Source organism: Lissotriton vulgaris, chromosome 3_1, assembly GCF_964263255.1.
Source record: "Lissotriton vulgaris chromosome 3_1, aLisVul1.2, whole genome shotgun sequence".
NCBI classification, from domain to species: Eukaryota; Metazoa; Chordata; class Amphibia; order Caudata; family Salamandridae; genus Lissotriton; species Lissotriton vulgaris.
Genome location: NC_141689.1, coordinates 236,740,896 through 236,763,519, shown reverse-complemented (window position 1 = coordinate 236,763,519; position 22,624 = coordinate 236,740,896). Strand labels below are relative to the sequence as shown.

Genomic DNA, 22,624 nt, shown 5'->3' with positions numbered 1-22,624 from the left:
CACTTCTATGGAATATAAATCTAACGAATAAACAGAATTACTAAATAACATTAGTGCAATCCATGTCATGTATAAGTGTACATTTCCAATCCTCTCTGCCCTGGCCATGAGGCCTGTTCCCTTCTATGCTTTGCAGCATGGCATTCCTCCGTTAGCAGCTACATAACATGGATCATGATTAATCACGTCTAATAAGACTAAATATTTTTCCACACATTTCTGCGTCAGTCCCACTTCTATATAAAATTTCTATGTTAACTACACAAGTCTAAGTATAGGTGAATGTATTTTCAACACTTACAAGCACTTCTATTATGGTTGTGCGACCGACTTGTACTTATGGTGCACTCATGCATTTTGTTCAGTTTGCGCTCTCTCACTACTCACAGTGCTCACGTGCATACTGAATGAGGCACTATGCATGTGTGAGCCTTTATGTGAGTTCCTGGAATTATGAAGAGAGTTTAAACAGAATATCTGTGACTGTTTACTGGGAATGTAATAGTGCATCTGTAGTGTCTTCTTTAATAAGAAAGTACATACTATTCTCACTGATGTGCTTCTTTTTTGCAATTATTTCCAGATCCTGTATGAGATAACGGTAGTCACAGGAGATGTACAGAATGGTGGCACTGACTCCAGTGTTTACATGACATGCTTCGGAGCTAGTGGCAGCTCAGAGGAGATGCTGTTGCCAAAAAATGGAGACAGGTACCGTAGCACGGTTCTTAGTACTTGTGGAGGGTGTGGAGGTGGGACTAGGAGGACAACTGGGCTATGGCATAAAGTGAGGTACTGACACACGATGGCCATTTACCTAACCGGACTAATGCCTGATGCTCCAGCTGCATGTAAAACTTTAAGGCTGCCCTCCCACTGGTGAAGGATACTTTACTGCTTACAACCAAATTCTCCTTATTACTTCAGTAAAGGGGCCAGCCATCTTGGAACAGTGTTTCTATACTTCCAAGATGGCCGTCATGTTGCATCTGTTAGTGGATTCAAAATGGCTGCCATTTTATATCTGGCCCCAATTAAACATCCCGCTCATGAAAATAGTGCTCTTGTATTGCATCACTAAAGATAAACATGTTTCCAAATTTAAGGTGTGCATTGCACCTGTGATGCGGCTCTTTCCTACCGTCTTCCTTACTAAAATATGCTAACTCCTACCCAACGTAAGTTCACAGTCTGCATTGCACCCGTGTCATCCCAGTCCATTGTGTGAGATGAATCATGTGCCACATTACATGAGCAGATCACCCATATTGACCAGGTAGGCCTATAGTAATTGTTAATGCTCGTTCATTCTATAATGCCTGAGAGTGATGGGTGGAGTCTACTTCTGCTGGCTGCACCCTGCGCCTGTCACTGCTACTGGGCCTACAAGAGCTCTTTTTCATGTTGGTGTTCCCTGCATATACAGTGCCAAGTGCCTTAACCAATGCCAATGCTGAACTGGAATTACAGATCTCACAGTGGAAGGGTGTGCGGGTGTAGCGCCAGGAGACAGAGATTGGTAATTGACGTGATGGAGTGTGCCAGGTAAAGCTATTAACATATTTATTGCAGATCACCAAGTAATGCCCGACAGAGGAGAGGAGCCATCATCATCTGTCGCTATTGGAACACAGACATAAATCCCCGAGTGGCGCACTTGCATCACAAAATTCTGCTCTATACTTGTAATTTATTATCAGAGCATAACACATCCCTCCTCTCCTCGCCTACTGTCATAATTATGGCAACTCCGTAATCTGTAAACACAATGGGTGGTAGCTGTTCCTAAAAAGGGGAGAACTCTGCAACCAGTTCTAGTTGAGATGTGGTGTCTCCAGAGGTAGAACCAGTGGAATCTAAATAAAGGTTGGGAAATTCCTCCTTTTGAAATTGGTGCCGTAATCTGGCCACATCCCACCAACCAACTATTAAGGAAGTTATCATGTCGTGAGGGCACCCTGCCATTCCAAATGTCAAGCACCATAGTCCTTGTCTCCTCAATTAGTGTTTTCTCTGCCATCTCAGGCAGACAGCTGCTCTCTGCGTCCCATAATCCCCTCAAATTTTCAGAAAACCATAGGATTTGAAAACATCCCCAACCTGGTTACATCCACTATGACATAAATTAGGGTTTGCTCTACCAAACGTCTTTAATAATGATTGTGAATTATATATTCTACGGAGAAGTTGTATTAATTTGATTCCTGCTCTGATAGCCACCTCTTCGGGAATACTGTAAAGCCTCCTACCTCTATCATCAATATATTCCCCAGGGCTGATACCCAGCACGACTTTAAGCTATCTAGATTGCCGGGTCTTATAAACCAAAGAGAGTGCCTTCATGGTTAGGGCATCTGAAAACACTCTCTATTGTGGTGGAGTGACATCAGAACACTTCTGTTTTATTAAAGACACAGTAAACACAATGAGATGGTAGACGGAGCGCTGAAACTTTTCAACACTCACCCGCAGTCACTATTAGATCCGGGTTAAATCCATCATCATTCTTCTGCTCACTTCGACACCCCAGTTCAGACCCTAGTTGGCAGGGATGCCCAGACATGGATCTCTTGGTCACTTTGCCACTGGTTTCAAGCTAGCCTGGCTGATGAGGGGTGTTATCCGAAACTGGCCACAGGATGCCTCCAGTCACCACCCCAGTTCAGACCCAGTCATATGCAGATCAGTCATGACCCTGTTCCTCATGGGAACAGTCCAGCCCGAACTGCCAAGCCAGGTCTTCTTGGACCCAACTGAGATCTGTGACGGGGGGTGAGTGATTGATTGGTTTCAGTGTTCCGTCCATCATCCCCTTGTGCTTGCTTTAAAATGAGATTAGTACATAAAAAACATGTATGTTGTTGCAAGTTCCAAATCACAGTGTTTATAACTATAAAAAGGTAATGTACCTCTGGCTGTCTGTTCCAAGGAGAGTACTATGTAGTATAATTGTACGGTATTCCATGATAAACTTCGAATTATTTCATCTCACCAGAGATTAGTTGCACACTGTTATTGGTAACAAGTTACTTGGGCAAATCTTCAGTAAAAATCAATTCCGTAAAATCTGTTTGTTTTGGCAAGTATTTATTTGAGTGACAAACCTTCCTTCTGACTATTGAAATAAGTATTCTATTCAAGACACAAACTCTACACTCTCTCAGGATGGAAATATCAAAAGCTATTTATTCTCTGTACCCCCTTGGAATTTCAGTATGTTTGCAAGGATAATGTGCCATATTTTGAGACTTGAGAATAAGAACAGTTCCCAACAGGTATTATGTAGAGACAATTTCAAAGGTGTATGCAATTATGCATTACAAGAAAGGAAAACCAAGGAGTCAAAGGGTTTGAAGAGAGGGTAGTCTTATTTTCATAGGAGGTAGAACAGAAAACTTTCAAGGTTCAATACAGTTAAGGCAGCACTGTACATGACACACCCATCCCAACGTGGTCTATGGGTCATCTCCTGTTGTCTTTATACATATTAAGAGCAGCTGTTGCTGCGAGAGCGGTACCTCTGTGTACCTCAATCTATATACCACATTCAATTGGGTATCTATCTGTGTATTACCTCTTGGCCTACACACGATGTCCAAGGAGTCTCTCACCTATTCAGAGGATTATATCCAATCACGACTGACTGGTCCCTCATTACTGTCGGGCGCACCACAGTCAGCGTCAACATCCACTACCCCTAACACCTCCCGTGCCCTTCTGGACAAACTCGAGAAGCTGAAGAAAAAACAGATCAGAACCGACTTGCATGCCCGGATGCTAACGGATTATCTACGCTCAGGTGTTATTCCCTTGGGGCTCCAAATTCGTAACACCCCGGCGATCTTCACCCAAGACGTTAAATTCAGGACCAGCTTTAGCCACCTAGCAACTACATGCTCTCGTCACTGGATGGTCCTGGGGATAGATACAGCCATAGAACACAGTCGTCTGGAACTGCAAGAAATTGAGGAACTTGAAAAACTTATCCAAGCCGATACAACCCTCACGGATGCCAAAAGCCTGCTGGATAAAATCAATAGTACCATCGCAACCTTTAATACCTTTGAAATCAACAAAAAGGCTAACAAAGTGGAGAAGGACATAAAAAACTACAAAGTTGAAATTACATATCCCTATCTGAACGAGGAATTTTATAACACCCAACAAAACCCCCCAAGAACACAGAACTGGGGAAGATATAGGAACAACCAACGAGTCACCTTCTCGGTCTCTTCCAACAGCTCTGCGGAGGACGCAGACGCAACAACCTCTGGACCGCAGCCACTACTACCCCCTGGTTTTTTAGGACGAGGCCGCGGACGCGGACAACACCCACCTCCACCACAGAACCGCCAAACCAGGACCAGAACGTATCAACCTCCAGTCCCAGGCTTTCGCCAAACCCGCAACCGGTATTACCAGTGGGGACAACCACAGTAACCAATAATCAGGAGACAACCAGTACGGCGATGTCCATCCCCATCTTCAACTTATCAGACCACACACTGACTTTGGAAGAAACTGGACTTCTCTCACGGGGTCTTTCATTTGTGCCAACAGTCAGAACTAACTTCTTGGAACTACAATCGAACCTTCTCAAATTCTTCAGAAGAATACGACTGAAACATTTCTTCTCGGACAAACCTAACACCGTGTTGAATCAAATCTCCCCATTTAGACTTCCTTCTACCTTCAATCCGCCAACCAATCAGATGACACCTGAAATTCTATCATTTGAGCGGCTTGTCCTTAAAGAAGTAATGGATCTTAAAACTATCCCGCGGTTTATTCCGTACAATCTACCCTTGGCAGAAAAAGAAGCCCTGAACACCCTACAAAACAACTCGGACATTGTCATCAAGCCCGCAGACAAGGGTGGTGGTATTGTCGTTCTAAATAATACCCAGTATGACAAAGAAGTGGAGCGACAACTATCTAACCATGAACATTATCGGGTTCTCACCAAAGATCCCATGGCTGATATCAAACAGAAAATTCTCTGTATTACTACTACAGCCAGAGAAAATAATATCATCACCAAGAAGGAGTTCGAATTTTTGATCAACCCTCACCCTCGGACCCCGGTCCTATATATCCTCCCTAAGATCCACAAAGACGCCAATAACCCACCTGGACGACCCATCGTATCAGGATGTGGTTCAATCTTGGAACCCCTAGGGGAGTTATCTGGATGCAGTCATTAAAGAATTTGTACCCATCACTGATACCTACATCCGCGACACTATGGACCTAATCAATACCATAGAAGACCAAGCCTTTGAACTAAACGCCCAAACCATGGCTAGTCTGGACATCGAGTCCCTCTATACTAACATTCCCCATGATGAAGGACTCGAGGTGATAAAAAACCTACTATGTTCTAGACCCCAACCAGCAAAAATTCCTACTGAATTTATCATGGACCTCCTGAGAGTGGCACTACAAAACAACTACTTCATGTATAAAAATATATACTACCTCCAAATCAAGGGAGTATCTATGGGCGCGTGCTTTGCACCGAATTTTGCTATCCTGTATGTCCATAATTTGGAAAAATCATTAATTCTGAACTCCATCAACCCATATCGACCCCAAATCCATCTGTGGCGTCGATATATAGATGACATTTTATTGATTTGGAATGGAACTGCCGACTCTCTACAACCCTTCTTCACCTGGCTAAATTCCTCACAAGAACACCTCAGATTTACCAGTGAGACCAAAACAAATGACTTACCATTTCTGGATGTCATTATACATGCAGAAGAAGGAAAACTAGGAACATCGCTCTTCCGCAAACCAACTGAACGGAATACCCTACTGCATTACTCTAGCAACCATCCAAGGGGTCTACGAGATGGTCTCCCTTTCGGCCAATTCCTCCGAATCCGGTGCAATTGTAAATGGCGCAAGGACTACTTCAGGGAGGCAGACATCCTGGCCACAAAACTTGTAAATAGGGGATATCCACGACGCCTGATTAACCAAGCTAAGAAACGCGCCTGGTATAACCATCGTGAGAATTTACTACTTCCAAACCAAAACAAAAAACCTATGAACCGAATCCCCTTTGTCTCTGTTTTCAGCCCAGACAGCAACAGAGTAGCAAAAATAATCAAGAAAAATTGGGCAGTACTGAGGTGTGACGAACAATTCCAGGATCCACCCCTCTTCTCATATCAGAGAGGCAACAACATTGCCAACCATCTCGTTCACGCCATTACATGGCCCACTGCTAACTTGGACAAACATACCATCACCGCGGCCTGGGGCATGCCACCAGTAATAGGACACTTCAAATGCCAATCATGTAGCGTTTGTGAATTAACCTACAACACCAAGGAATTTGTGTATAATGGACATACTCACCCACTTTCTCACCACTCAAACTGCAAGACTCAAAATGTCATCTATGCCATCCGTTGCCCATGTGAACTAATCTATATTGGCCAAACCACCCAAATGGTCAAACAAAGGATAATACAGCACAAAAGCAGAATCAACTGCAAAGTTCTGACGGCCCCGCTGGTCGCACACTTCCTGGAAAAATCACACACAGATACCGACCTGAGATGGCTAGTTATTGAAAAACCAACACTGCCTGTCAGGGGCGGTAACATGACAGCACTGCTCAATAGAGCAGAATGCAAATGGATTTCACGAGTGGACTCGGTAAACCAAGGGTTAAATACCCTTGATGAATGGACAAACACCATCTCCATCTAGACTCCCTGTCCACTGTATCAAATCTGTCTATATCTATCCCTTCTCTGAGTCTGTCCACAGTGATGTAAATACATATGATCTAACTATTATTTAATGAATGTTTTGGCATGTTGATGCAACTTGTTTAATTTGTAAATACTTCATGTAAATACCCCGAATGTACGTATTCATACATTGAAATATGTCTCAATGCATACCACTCCATTACCGTCCAATACCTGAGCGTAGTCACTCCCTCTCCCCTCCACCATATGCGCGTTCGGTCTGATCTACTTCTGTCTCTTCCCCCTCGAACATCGCCCAGGCAACCCCCGTAAACATCCCGCAGCCTTGCCTCCATGTGGGAAGGACCTCCTCCCACTGCCCCGGAACAGCCAATGTCTGACCGGTGCACTCCCCCGCCACGCCCCTGGGAGCCACGTGACTCCGCCCCTGCCCGGCTCACTTCCTGATTCATATCTAGGTGTTCCACTACCGCGGTTAGCTAACGCATTTACTGCCCGCTCGCCGCTGTGACAGCAGACCCCCAATAACGGCACTCAGCCCTGATTAAATCAGGTAAGATACAGTTTGGAGCGCACGCCAATCGCTCGGCCATACTTAGAATTGTAGCGGACCTCAGTTGCCGGTTTGCGCTAATGTTAAGCACTTGTCCTTTTCTCCTCCTTCTCCCGCCATTCTCCGGCCCAGGTTTCGCCATTACCATCCGCTGCTCAGATGGGAGAATCACTCAGGTAGTTACTGTTACCGGGGTATCTAATCATATCTTACATGTATGGTCACCCTCTAAAGCTTGCACCACATCATCCTGCCAGAGCCTAAGTGTGAGTTTCCATCTCCCATATGGGGCGACCCTGTACTGACCAATTTATCACTCAGACTGACTGGAAATTAACTGTACTTTACCCTGCAGTCTGCCAGACCCTAGCCACTCCCTATGCCACCACCCCCAGTCCCACTCCGGCCATCACCCACCCACTTCATTACACCTCTTAGTTCGCAACTCAGAACCAGATTAAGCACCTGTGCACTTCCCTACCCTGTCCGTTCTCCTATCCCACACCCCATGCTCAAACTACCTTTTTGCCCACAGCACTGTTCTCATCGACAACCCCGTCCTGATGAGGATCCCAACCAACCGGGATCGAAACGCCGTCGACTAGACAGCTCAAATTTTACGACGCAATTCACGTTTTGTGCTCCCATACTAATTATTGTGTTTCAAGTAATGGTTACTTGTCTCTGTTGGGGCCATTATCTGATGTTTATATTCTGATTTATGCGTCGCCTATGCTGTTGTTTTTAAACACTTGCACACTCACTGGTCACAGATTGTATATAGCACCTGCACCAAGTGTCACCGGGTTGTCACAAGATTCACTCTGTACAGTGCTGCCTTAACTGTATTGAACCTTGAAAGTTTTCTGTTCTACCTCCTATGAAAATAAGACTACCCTCTCTTCAAACCCTTTGACTCCTTGGTTTTCCTTTCTTGTAATGCATAATTGCATACACCTTTGAAATTGTCTCTACATAATACCTGTTGGGAACTGTTCTTATTCTCATGACACACCCATCCCAACGTGGTCTATGGGTCATCTCCTGTTGTCTTTATACATATTTTGAGACTTGTCACTCTTATGCACGTCCAGTGCAAAAATCTTTTTTAATTCTTCTTTTGGTGCCTTTCATGTCAGTTTGGCCATAGTGAAAAAAAGTTAATAGTGTCCCATTTAGTTCATATGTTTAAAGCAGCATTTGTCCACAATTTAAAATACCACCACACCATGATAATTCAATGGAAAGGCCATAATATGGCAAATAGATCTTCTTTTCTTTAATTTCTCTGACATGACACTGTCTAGTAATTTATTACATACTTCATCCCTTTCCATAGATTGACCGAGTCCTCTCTCTCTATACATCACCCTCCGATATTTTGGCAGTCGAAGCAATAACACCTTCCTCTTCATGGTCCCAAACGTGAACTGAAATAAATCATCTCCCACCAACATGTTAGAGTTTGGTATTTTGCTACATTTCATAATTGTAAAATGTGCATCTGTGGCATCTATTCATATTATTCCTTGAGCATAACAAATCTAATGCTGATGGTTGATTGCAGTGTTTTTGGTGTATTAGTATGGTTTAATTATTCAGCTGCCACCATTTCCTTCTGCAAGTGCTTGACTCATCATCATAAGCTTTTATAGTATCAAGGGATAAAAATAGAAATCAATATGCCACCAGTGACCCATTAACAATCCACTTCAAACACACTTAAGGACCAGGAGGTTCATTCAAGTTGACGGTGTTGGTTTTATTTTCAAAGAAAGTCATAATTACTGTTAACTTGAATGCTCTCCCGGTGTCCATAGATGTGTGTGAATCGAGCTGTTCACAGATCGTGAATGGCATGTTCCTTTATAGTTTAGTTTGGCCCCAGATTTGTCGGGGTCGACACACTTCAGAACAACGACCTCTAAAGTTTAAACAAAATTGTATACACATTTTCAGGTATATAGCCCAGACATTTTGTTGAATCCACAATAGTAAATGTATCATTTGGTCCAATTTGATCTTTCACCAGATTCGAAAGGGGGCAGGAGGACACATTTGTGATGGAGGTCGCTGACATTGCTCCGCTCAAAAAGATGAGGATCCGAATTGACGGGAAGGGAAGCCGGCCGGAATGGTTTTTGGAAAAGGTAAAGATTAGTATTTGATGTGGACAAGTATGGAAGTAAGCGATGTCTTATCACATTTTTCATTTTTTCACATCCAAGAACCAGTTTGTGTGTTCAGGAATACAAACTTTGCAGTCAAACTCATGGTAAGACACCTACCTATAGATTTGTTCATTTAGGAAAGAAAATATTTGAAAAGAAATGACTTTCAATTGCCATTCAAAGATAAGATTGTAAGTTTGGTCCTGATTGTTTCTATGATTGGGGTTTCCAAATGAAGCTAGTTATGTTGTTTCCAAAGAGTATCACCTTTGTTTTCTCAGCATTCAACTTTAGTTTTCCTGCATCCACCTTGTGATGCATGCCAGACTGTGATGAAATTCTTTGGTCACACCGTCTACCTCAGATGTAATTGATACCCCTATCTGCGTATCATCTGCATATGATATTGCAGATTGAATGAGTTGTGCTAAGGGGGTGACATAAATGTTAAATAATTTTGGGGATGATGATGATCCCTGAGGCACCCCACAAAGAAGAGAGAAAGAGCTGGAGGTATACCCTCCAAACACCACAGTCTTCTCTCTATTTGACAAAAAAAGAACAAAGTAAGATCAGAGCTGCACCCTTAATCCCCAGTTTCTCCAGTCGGTTGACAAGCACTTGATGGTTGTCCGTGTCAAACACAGTTGAGAAATCCAGCAAGAAGATTGCAGCCCTCCCTCCCGTGTCTACCTGCATTCGATTTTCATTAGAAGCTGCAATTAATGCTGATCGTCTACAGTGCTGGGGCCTAAAGCCATGTTGCGATGGATCCAAAGATCATTCTCTGCCAAAAAGGCCATCAGATCTCCATTCACAGCTTTTTCTAAGATCTTTGTAGGGAGCGATAGGCAGGATATTGGCCAATAGTTCTTGAACTCTGCAGGATCTAGGGACTTTTTTTAAGATGGGGCGTACTCATGTTTTTTTCCATGCTGTTGGAAAATTTCCTGAGGGGACTTCTTTATTTAGAAGTACAAAAAGATACTTCGTAACTGTGGGGAAACCATTTGTAATACATGAGTCTGACACGGATCCATAGAGGTGCCCAATTTAGTGGTTTCCGGCAATCTTGTTACTCTTTCCTCCATGAAGGAGGGAAATTGTCGGAACCACTCCATTATTCATTAAGGTTATGATCTGGCTTTTCAAAAATGTAGCTAGCAGGATCAACCAAGTGATTTATATTCTGATTAGCCGGGACCACTGCATAAACACAATTTACTTTCCTGTGAAAGAATTCCGCCGCTTTATTACAAAATTATTGATCCGGCACAAACTGTTTACTCTGATCAAAATTTGAAAGAGCAGTAATCATTTTGAAGAGTTCTCTAGTAGAGATTCTAATCAAACCAATTTTCTCAGTAAAAAGTGTAGCTGAAACAATTTATGTTTTATACTCCTCAATAACTAGTTTATATTTATTCTTCTCTACTAAACTATAGTTTTTCCTCTATCTCCGTTGTTCCGCTCTGCATTTAATTTTAAGTTTTCTTAGTGCAAAAGAATACCATGGGGCTGATGGATTTTTCATATAGCTTATTCTTGTTGAGTGAAGGCAAAGTAAATCCAGTTTGAAAAGTTGTAGACGGCAGAATCAATATCAGTGTCTAGAAGTGGACTATGACTATGTAAAATAAGATCTAGCTCAAGTTCATTATTTTCCACCAGGGACGTGTTTTAATGGAATTTCTCAAGTTTGTAACGTGAGATTCTTCCACTGGTACCGTTTAGCTTGAGAAATACTGCTTTACATTCAGTCCATATCAAGGGTAGGACTTTATAGAGACTAATTTCTGAATTGGTAGTAAAAATCCCATCAAGGGTATGACTAGCCATGTGAGTATATGCACTAACTGTCTGACTTAGATCAAAACTGCTAAGGCAGTCAACCAAGTGTGCAGTGTCCTTGCTTTCCTTAAAGTCCAGATGAAAGTTAAAATAACCCAATAAAGTAAAACTTGGAACCTCCATGAAAGACTCCATAAAGGTCTGGACAGACCTTATATAACTATTCCTAGGACCTGGTGGACAATAGATTAAAACACCATTAAGTGCCACATTATTATTACATTTAAAAATGAATATCAGGGCTTCTCCCTCAGTACCTGAAATGGTCTCTTGTCATAAGTATATCACACCCCGAACATTTATATGGCATGTGTCCATCATTATGGTTAGCAATGTATCTGTTTCCCAAGTATCTGTCATGTTACTTCTTTGTCAGGAAATTATCAAAATATCTCTTGTAAATAGGTCACTCCCTTCACCCCTACTAAAATTGTGAGTTCTGTAGTTTCTGTAATACATTTGAGGCTAATGCTAACCTGAATTATATTCTCTTCAACCTTTATGTTCCATGTTGTATAGCAGACAGCATCAAATGCTATGAAGCAGTGTGAGGTGATGGTCTGATGAAGATAATTCCATTTTGACTAAATCATACTAAACCACTTTCTCCTCATGAATGAAAGTCAATCCTAAATTTTACTAAAGATGTCTATATTTCTAGATTTGTCCATTCACCTCCCACAAAAGAACATGTAACCTGTCTATTTTACCATTCTGCCTCTTGAAAGTAGTGCTGTTCTTACTACTCTATGATAAGCGACATATTTTAATTAAAGTCTACCTCTGGTACACCAATAAACTTTGGGCCTTATTTATGAAGGACTTGCGCCGCCGGTGCGTCACTTTTACCATGGGAAAAAGTGACGCACCGGCGGCGCAAGTCCTTCATAAATAAGGCCCTTTGTACTTAGTATTCTAAGTGTATTTACGACTTTCTGGGTTAATTTTACATATTAGTATATCCATTTATGTTTGTAAATTTTCATTTATTGACTAGCAAATGTTATTTTATGCTTGTAAATGAAAGCATATTTGCAATTTAATTGAGCAACCCACAGGGCTAAATTAAGAAATTTGTGAATCTATCTCTTGCTCTAGAGATGTTCTGTTTGAATGTGTCTCAATCTTTGTTGCTTTGTAGAAGCTCTGATGCCCTGGTTAAGACACCTGTCTTCATACTACAATGTTGAAACTTCAATATTCCAGAGGCATACATTTCTGGCCTTTTATGAATCTGCGTTTTCTGTGTGGGCAGCCCAAAGTTTTCGCCTTTTAGCAGGCTTTAGAACTCTGTGCACTTTACTACTGCCAAACAGTAGTAAAGTGCCTGTGTTCCCCCTTTAAACATGGTTGAATTGGCATACTCCTAATTGGTACCTTTAATTTCCCTATAAATCCCTAGTATATTGTACAAAATGTAAGTTAAATGCCACAAGGGGACTGCAGCACCTATTGTGCTATACACTACAGTGACAGTGCAAATATGGCTTCAGGCCTACCATTGTAACTTGACTGTAATAAAGCCAAACATGCTCTGCGATCTGTAACATAAACCGTTTTGACATGTGAAACCCTTTTTAAAAAAAATATCAATAAGTCACACCTATGCAGGTCTTGTAGCACAGAAGGCAGGGTGCAAAGTACTTAAAAGTAAGACATGTGGAAATGTAATGTTGACATGTCCTTAATATGACTAGCCCTCACAAGCTATTGCTGTAGGAAGGATGGCTGGTGCATAAAAAAACACGGGGCAATAGCTAGAAAAATAATTAAACAACTATTTGTAAAATTTATTAAAATTAAATTCAAGTGGTGAAGTGGGATTTTTAAGAAATATTAAGGAAAAGTCAATTTTAAAAAGTTACCATTTCCCTGCCTGAAGTTCCTCGAGGCTAATTTGCATTGGCTCTCAACTGCTCTCTGACAGTGATTAGCCCTTAATAGGTGTGAAATTCCTCCCAGGAGCAAACAATAGGCTGACCTGAAAGGGCAGTAATGACTACTCTTGAGTACACCAGAATATGCAGTGTGGAGGCTGCTCAACAGCTCTAGTGAGTCTCTGGGTTTGTGATGGGTACAGTGCTTGCCTTAAACAGGACTTTAGTTTAAGAGTGGACGCTAGGGTTACCATAGTATACTCCCAGCACACATCCTCAGCTCTCACAGCCCAATTTTATTTATTTATTGAGTTTTATATCGCGCTACCGGAGGTATCAGACCGTTTTACATGAGGACGAAACATTGTTTCAGAACATGGTTACAATGTTACATCAGTTACTGGGGCGTAGTTACAGTAGTTGCATGAGTACAAAAGCATAGCATAAACATGAGGTAAAAAATAGGCAAAGGGTGAGAAGATTGGGGAGAGAGGGAAGGAATAGGGGAGGTAGATGGAGAATAATGGAGGGAAGAGGAGGAGGAGGGTGTAGAAGGCACAACTGGGAGACGAGGAAAAACAGTGTCCGACATCCGGCTGGTTAGGTGATGGCTGAGGGGTGAACCAGAGCCAAACTCCTCTATAGCTGCGTGGGACAGCTCCACCGGTCATTGGCCAAAGGTTGCTCGGGCACCGCAGTACATACAGAAGGGTTATAATTTAAGCCTAGGGGGGCATAGTCCAAAAAAACCATTGAGCGCGCCGGTCATGGTGTATGGTGCTGTGCTCTCAGCGGTAATGGGTTAAAAACCCAGGCCTCCGCTGTGGGAGACTCCCTTGACGCTGTGGAGTCGCTCAGAGGGAACTCTGAGACTCCAGGGTTTGAAAACTGGATCCCTCCCCAACAAGGGGAGAAGGAGGGATGTGGCCAAGTAAGATGGCGAAGTAGGCGTGCCTGTGCATAGCTCCCGTCAATCAATTATCCGAACAACATCCTGGCGTGGGATTTTCAAAGCCTGAGCCCACTTGGAACCTGTGTACCCCCATCTGCCTAAGGGTTGATTGTTTTTATGTCCAAAGATCCTATGTACCGGCGTAACTCCAGCTGACTTGCCGGATACTGGAGCCGCCGGCCATTTTCCCGGCTTTCGCGCTGCGACGTGTGCGGCCGGCTCCGATGTCGGGTTACGGAGCTGGATTCCCACAGGGGCTGAGATGCTGAGGGCTCGGAGTGGTGCCGCTGACTTCCTGCAAAGAATGCACTGTCATTATAAGGAGGCGTGTGAGGGCCAGAGAGAATACGGGACAGCCTGGGCCGTTATTTACTCGAGGGCGAGTGCTCAGCTCACTGCATACGCTACTCCGTGAAGCTGATAAGGTGTTTTGCGCAACGGACTGGGATTTGAGGTGCCCTGCGGTCCGTTTCGGCCTAGGTCGCATGAACTGCACCAACAGTAAACTTGGAGATAAGTGGCCTGCTGACTGATACCGCTAATGTGTGGGAGGCCTCCGTTGTGCACACCGGAGCCAGAGCGCCTTTTCAGATGGGTGGGTGCTGCCTAGGGGCCTCCAGGCTACTACCAGTGATCCTGATCCTGCCAGTTCCATGTTTGTATTCACACCCACTGCCACATTGATGTGATGAGGCTTACCGTACTACACTAAAATAGAGAGCCTATGCTTCTGAGGGTGATTTTCATTGATGTTGGGACATTGCATTGCCTGCCACTTCCCATAGTGCACTGGGGGATATCATTATAAATGCTCTGCACCGGATGGGCTGCACGGATGCTTGGGAAGGATCTGCAACATGAGAGAGTTCGAATGGTAGTGTTTGCGATCCTGAGTTATACTTTCACCTGTGCCGTGGAAGTGGGCACTGAGGCTGTGCCCTTTCATTCTCTATCATATATCTGCCCTCATGATGACAAGGGATAAGGGAAGCAAGGCAGCCCAATCTAACAAAATATCGAACTACGTCCAGCCAATTAATGTGGCACAGGGAGCTGTGGCGATGCCGCCACCCGCGGACATGGCTGCTCCATCATCAGCAGTGGATAGACCGCGTATATTGCCGAAATACTTACAGCTATTCATGATACAAGCAGTGAGCTGAGAAACAGAATTGAAGCGGTCGCAATTGATGTAAACTTACTCCGATGTGACCTGCGAAACATCTCAGATAGGGTTACCACCACAGAAGGTACAGGCGACAAGATGTAGACGGAACTACACAGTATCCGCGACACAGTGATTACCCTCAAGAAAAAGCTGATGCACCTGGATGATTGGGGCAGAGGTCGCAGAGGGACGCTCCAGGCAGAATAATCTTTGTTTTATCGGATTTCCCGAAAAGGCAGAAGGACCATCGGTGGAACTATTTCTTGAAAAGTTGCTGCTGGAGACTATGGCCCCCCGGGGGCTTTCAAAATTCTTTACCATAGAAAGAGCACACAGAGCGCTTGCGCCCCCTCTAAAACCCGGGACCCCTCCTAGGGCCATCATAGCCCGCTTTCTCAACTTCCGGGATCGGGATCTCCGGTTACAGCTAGCGCATTCCAAGAGACAATTTCTTTTTGAGGGACATCAAATTGTGTTTTATCCTGATTATACCCAACAAGTTCAAGAACAAAGACGCTCTTTTTTGGCTGTGAAGTGACGTCTGCAGGACTTAAACCTCCAATATAGCCTTTTCTATCTGGCTAAACTGAGGGTGGAGCACAATGGAAAGGTTTTGTTTTTCATTACGGCGGGAGAAGAGACCAACTGGCTGGATGCAAATAGCTCTTCTGGACCATGTTTGATTCCCTCCACGCTTACACCTAGCACGTCCGGTCCTCTTGACCGGTCTCGGAACCGGCAACTGGAGGCGCCATCTCAAAGAACCACCGGACATCGTAGTCCTGGCAGAATACCGGTCTGCCCGGACAGCACACTGCAGGCCTTTGAGGACTCGATGGCTTTCTCACCGGGGAACCCACCGGACATTAAGGCAAATGAGGACTCCGATACCTGAAGCTGTCTCTTCCTTGGGATATTTGCTGAGATTTGTGGCAGACTCTTCTGACCAGTAAGATTGACCTAATGTGGGGCGTTCGAGTTGTATTATGAGAGGAATTTACTGATGTACAGACATTAGTTTTTTCTTTCTTTCCCCACGCAATGCTTATTATGACGGGGGCATGTCCTCCAAGTGTTTGGTAGCTGTCAATGGAGTTGGAGGCCAGGCCTCACACCTTGGCGGCTTGCCACTCACTTCTATGGACTGGAGTGGGATGGGCGGGAATCTACATGATTGTGTTGTAATTATTACAGTTGTTTATTTAGAGTTTGTAGTTATATAGGGCAATGTGGCGTTGTCTACAGGCCCTCACTGAGTGTGGGTTTGCTGGGGTGGGTCATGTGGTAATTCCCAAGGGGTGGGGGGTGCTGGGGTAGTTCTTTGTTGGGAGTGGGCCTTCCTCCCTGAGAAGTACTGTGTAGACGACCAGAGGTTGAATGAACTTGGAACACTGCGTGTGGTGCTGCGAGATGGGTGGGCCTCATTCGGGTGAAATAGTGAGGGGAAAATGCCATGGCAACCACCGTGACTAAACTACTTACCTGGAATGTGCGCGGTAAACAAAGATGAATATTTGCATACTTAAAAAGATACAAGGTGTTGGTGGCGTGTCTTCAAGAAACTCATGTTTGGGGTGATTCTCTAAAGTGTCTGAAGAAAAGATGGCGAGAGCAAATTTATGCTACCTCTTATTCTGGTTATGCAAGGTGGGCCCTTATATGGGTGGCACCAGGAGCCCCGTTTCAACACTTACATTATGTGGTTGATGTGGATGTCCGGTATGTAGTACTGCATGGGAGGCTTGATGGTTCTGAAATCTGCATTGTGAATGTGGATGCCCCGAACGATGATAGCTTTTGGAAGCTGCTTCTCCATATCTTGGGGCTCCAATTCTGTTAATTGGGGATTTTAAGTGTGTGCTGAATGGTGCGCTGGATGGAGAACCTCCTAAAATGTACACTAAACTGAGTATAACATTAGCGCTCCACCGTATACTGCAGGGTTTACAATTACGAATCTGTGGCGGGAACACTTCCCCCTCATGAGACAGTTCTTCTACTATACTCCTGCTACAGGCACTTCCAGACGGTTAGACTACTGTTTTTTATCTTCTGAACTGGGTCCCCTGGTTGGGAGTATAACATACCAGACGAGGAATCTGTCGGACCACTCCCCGCTGTTATTGGAAATGGGGGCAAATCATTCCAGATCGCAGATACCTTTATGGCGTTTAATAGTGAGACGTTAACTGATCTTCCTTTTTTGGCCACGGTAACAGCAGAACTGAATAATTACTTCCAAGAAAACTGGGAGTCTGCCTTTAGCCAGGCCATTGAATGGGAAACTATGAGTTATCGTCAGAGGTGTTTGTATCAAAACTGCTTATGGCGTGCGGGCCCAATTGGAAAGAGATGTTGTTTCTCATGAATCTAGGTTGGGACAATTGCAAATGGAACTACGCTCTGACCCTCAGAAACTGAAAGAGTGGACTGAAGCTAAGGAAGCACTAATGATGGGCCTCCGCAGACTGGAGAAAAATTACTATACGACATATAGACAGAGCCTATATAGGGAGGGGGATAAGACTGGAGCCCTGCTAGCACACCTTGTAAAACAAGAGACGCCTGTTACTCCTATACTGCAGATACGACCTGCGGATGGAACACTACATTACACTCAGCGGACCATATCTGACATCCTAGCCACGCATTTAGAAAATGTCTACACTAGCCGGGTAGGTCTAGGGCCAGGCCACTCAACTGATTATTTAGACATGATACGATTGTCCTTTATCACTAACGAAGAACAGGAGGAGTTGGGCTTTCCAATCACTAAAGAAGAAATTCTCGGGGCTATCGGGCGCCTTTAGCCAGCGACGTGTCCGGGATCGGATGGTCTCCAGGCAAAGTTTTATAAAAGTTTTGCGCCGCTCTTAGCGGATAGACTGCTTGAAGTGTACAATGATGCGCTGCAGACGAGATACTGCCCGCCTACCATGAGAGAGGCATAGGTGGCTATGATTTCCAAAAAGGATGAAGACCCTGATTTGCCAAGCTCCTATAGGCCTATCTCCTTGCTGAACTTAGATGCTCAGTTGCTGAGCGGTATTATGGCTGGGAAACAACCTTTACAACAGAACTTTTACAACGCACTACCATTACAACAAAACTTTTACAACGCAACATCCATTACATCGCATGCCATTACAACTCAACCATTACAACGCATGACACTATAACGCATACCGCTACAACCCATGTCATTACAACGCAGTCATTACAACGCATACCATTACAACACATACCATCACAACACATAGTACCCCTACACTATCCAACACTTACCCTACTGTTGCATCCCCTGGAGTTAGAATATTAATTTTTCCCCCTACACTATCCAACACTTACCTTACTGTTGCACCCCCCTGGAGTTAGAATAGTAATTTTTACCCCTACACTATCCAATACTTACCATACATGCAATGTAATGGTATGCGTTGTAATGGTATGCGTTGTAAAGGTAGTATGCATTGTAATGGAATGCGTTGCAAAGGTAGTTTTTAAAAATGTGTTGTAATGGCATGCATTGTAATGGAATGCGTTGTAATGGATGTTGCGTTGTAAAAAATGTGTTGTAAAGGTATGCGTTGTAAAAGTTCGCGTTGTAACGTCATACATTCATTATGGCTCACCGCCTGCTCCCCTAAGTGAAGCGTTTAATTCACACAGACCAGGCGGGGTTTATTTCTGGAAGGAATACTACCTATAATCTACGACAGCTGGCGCATTTGTGGCATGCCCCCTGCCCAATGGACTCCGATAGTGGGGGTTGGCCCTTGACATTGAGCAGGCATTTTAGTCTGTGGAGTGGCCTTAAATGTGGCAGATACTGAAGTGCATGGGGGTTGGGGAGCAGTACCTTAAATGGGTACAACTGCTTTATGCAGTCCTAACAGCCAGAGTGCGGATGGGCAGGACTGTATCCAGACAGATAACGCTATGTAGAGGAACGAGGCAGGGGTGCCCGCTGTCGCCCCTGCAGTTCGCGATTGCTTTGGAACCATTGGCAGTTCGGTTATGGACAGTCATGGGCAATTGGGGGATACAGTAGGGTGACACCAACCACATAATTTCAGTGTATGCTAGTATATCTATGACACCCAGGATCGTCAATCCCCCTGCATTTACGAGAATTAGAGCAATTTGGAGATGTATTGGGACTGCGTATTAATCCCGGTAAATCAAGGGTGATACCGTTGGGTGGGAAGACCGCTTAGCAACCAGAAGTGTGACCAGTTATAGATCTCCCATTGGCCATTGAAGGGGAAAGGTATCTGGGTATTTGCTTGGCTTCCTCTGAGGACACCTTTTACGCTGCCAATATGGGTCTCGTTCTTGAAGGATTACAGAGCTCAGTGGGTTTTTGGGCAAATTTAACTCTGCCGCTTATGGGATGTATAACCATTGTTAAAATGATTATTCTCCCACGATGTCTCTATCTCTTCCAACACTCTTTTTACATGCTACCGAAATCGTGTTTTAGCACCTTGGACAGTCTCGTCGGAACGCTCTTGTAGGGAACAAGGCGACTAAGAGTCTGTCTGACGACATTGCAAAGGATGTGGGAGGATGGGGGTTTAGAAGTCCCACGGCTGGACATGTATTACATGGCATCTCAATATGCAGTGCAATGGTTTGACGACGACTATAACTGGGAGAAGAACTTGTTAGTTAGAACATATGGTGGAGGGACACTGACCGCATTATTAATGATGTGAACCTCGGTACCCGATAAGTACCCCTATATAATACGACATATGGCAAGCGTGTGGGAGCAGGCGCTGCGCAGGATAGTCCGACATGCTCCGTACCCCACAAACATGCCTCTATGGACAGTTCGTCCATTCATGGCAATAGCGGATTCTATGTCAGGAAGCCGAGGGAGGGGAAGGGGGATGTTTACTGATGTGTGACCTGTATACGAATGGACCCTTCATGATACGAGAGGAGGCACAAACTACATTTGACCTAGGTCCGGGTCAGTTTTTACAATATGCCAAAATATCGAAGATCGCGCGAGAGTTGTGGCAGACCTTTCCAGACGAGACACCCATTACTACTATCCTTAAAACTATGATAGAGATGGTCCGGGGTAAGCATTTGATATAGCTTCTAGAGCATTAAGAGATGATCTCCCGAAGATACTGCTACGATCTCAGCAGAAATGGGACGGCGCCCTTGAGGTACCCTTGACAGAGGTAGAATGGTGGAAGGTGTTTGGGGGTTGGTAAAGTTAGCACGAATGCTCGCTTTAAATTACTCCACTACAATGTTATACACCAGGTAGTTCTAACCCCTCGTACACTACATGTAATATAACCTGCTCGGGAGGACTGTTTGTTGCCATAGATGTCCACACAGGGGACGTAATTCATCAATATGCTATGGACCTGCTCCACATTGCAGGTTTATTGGGAAGAAGTATTGGGAAAAATAGGGAGGGCCACGGCCTGGAATATTGTAAGGGATATTAAGACGGTGATATTGGGCCGACTGCCATATCCTAAGAATAAAACCTTAAGCAGGAGATTTGTAAATTTGGGGTTGGTGTTGGCAAAGAGGCTTGTGGTCATTGCTTAGATGTAACCAAGACCCCCCAAACCTTCAGACTGGGTACGTGATATAAATGAGTGGGCAATGGCAGAGCTGGTCCCGATGCGCTTCATCAGAAAGGATAAAAAGCTGAGGACGACAGATTAGCCTGGGCATATATGATTTCTGAGCTACAAGACAATCAAGGTCACCCTATACGCTGTTCTCAAGACAGAAATGATGCTCAAGAGGCTAACCTTAGTGGGAACTTAGACAGACACACCCGACACATGAATAAAACACGGATACATTATAGTGGACTCTTGGTTCTCACGCACATGATTGACATGGTCTGGACCAGAACGAAGACAGGGAGGGGGAGGCTAATGGGTATTATTTAGTTTTTGTGTACAGGTTTTTGTTACTGTTATGTGCTGCTATGGATAATGTCATAGGCAACGCATAGAGGCAGGTGATATTAATGGAACCACACCAGTGGTCCAACATGTGCTTTTGTACAAATGTTGCTGTCACAATTGTGTCTTATACTATGCATTGAACAGAATGTACTAAGCTTACGATTGAAAATGCTAATAACATTTTTTTTTAAGTAAAAAGGGGAGAAGGAGTGCTTTGGAAAGGGGCCCATTCATGGTGGCCATTATTAGAAGATTGGTGTGTAAGAGGTCCCCAGTGACGACCATCTTAGAGTCAGGCATTGGGTACAGCTCAGTACACTGCTCATATTTGGTCTTCACACTGTTCCTCTGTGGTCCCAGAGGCCTCCCTCTTGTGACTTCCCTCTTATCTGGAGCATCCTGGGCCTATGCTACTGAGGTTTGCCCGCATGTGTGCTGCAGCCGCCATTTTAGGATGAGGCGCGCCACAGGATTCTAAATCCGCTCTATGCCTGATGCTGCCTCCTTGTCTATGCCTTACTGGCCTTGGGGAGTGCAGGTAGGTGCACTCCAGTTGAAGAATGAAATGAAAGAGCAGTAACTAAAATAACATGGCGGACCAGGGCATCTCCGCTCTAGGTCACAGTAGCGTCGCTGTTACGGGGGCAGGACGAGTATGAACAGGGCGAAAAGTACGCTCACCCCAGGGAAGAGCCGCCCCGGGTGCAAACCAAGCAGGGAGCGGAGTAGCAGACGTGCAAAAGAAAACACGCTCACCCCAGAAACAAGTACAGTCTGCCAGTGGAGCAGCGAGTCCGATGGTAAGCCACCGATGGAGTAGTGACACAGCGTCGGTCTTTTTGGAGGTAGAGGAGTCACCGCTCGTCCCCTTAGGCGGGCTCGGTCCTGGTGGGGTGAACAGTCACAATTTTAAAAAAAAATATCGAATTGAAGGAATATCGAGTTTTATATATGAAATGGACAGAATATCGAATTGCAAAAATATAGTGGTGCAGAATACCGAAATTCAGGTAAGAAATACCGATTTCCGTATTATCAAAGTTAGTAATATCGACAGTCATAATATAGTTGTTAAAAATATCAATTTTTTTATAGTGTTTTAAGTGTTAGTATATGTGTTAAAAGTATGTATTATTTTTGTAATGTATGTTTAAAGTAATGAATTTTATGTTATTTAATTTTTGAGTAATTTAATTCCGTAGTGGGTTGTTGGTGTACAGGGGAATAGGGTGGGAAGTAATTTAATTATAGTAAATTAAATTTTCATTTTAAGTAATTATTTATTATTTTTAATGTAATTTTGCATTTTAGTTCTTAAGCAGGTTGTGGGATTATAGGGGAATAGGATATGATGTAATTTAATTGTCATT

The 22,624-nt window shown here is 44.0% G+C and overlaps 1 protein-coding gene across 1 annotated transcript in view; it reads left to right on the top strand.

Annotated features, from left to right (window-relative positions):
- LOXHD1 (lipoxygenase homology PLAT domains 1) overlaps positions 1–22,624 on the top strand; it is a 1,115,079-nt gene that overhangs the window by 965,590 nt on the left and 126,865 nt on the right. Inside the window, exons 40-41 of the mRNA XM_086960347.1 lie at positions 584–711; positions 9,317–9,434. Of these exons, the coding sequence (XP_086816473.1) occupies positions 584–711; positions 9,317–9,434 (246 nt within the window). The remainder of the gene's footprint in view (positions 1–583; positions 712–9,316; positions 9,435–22,624) is intronic.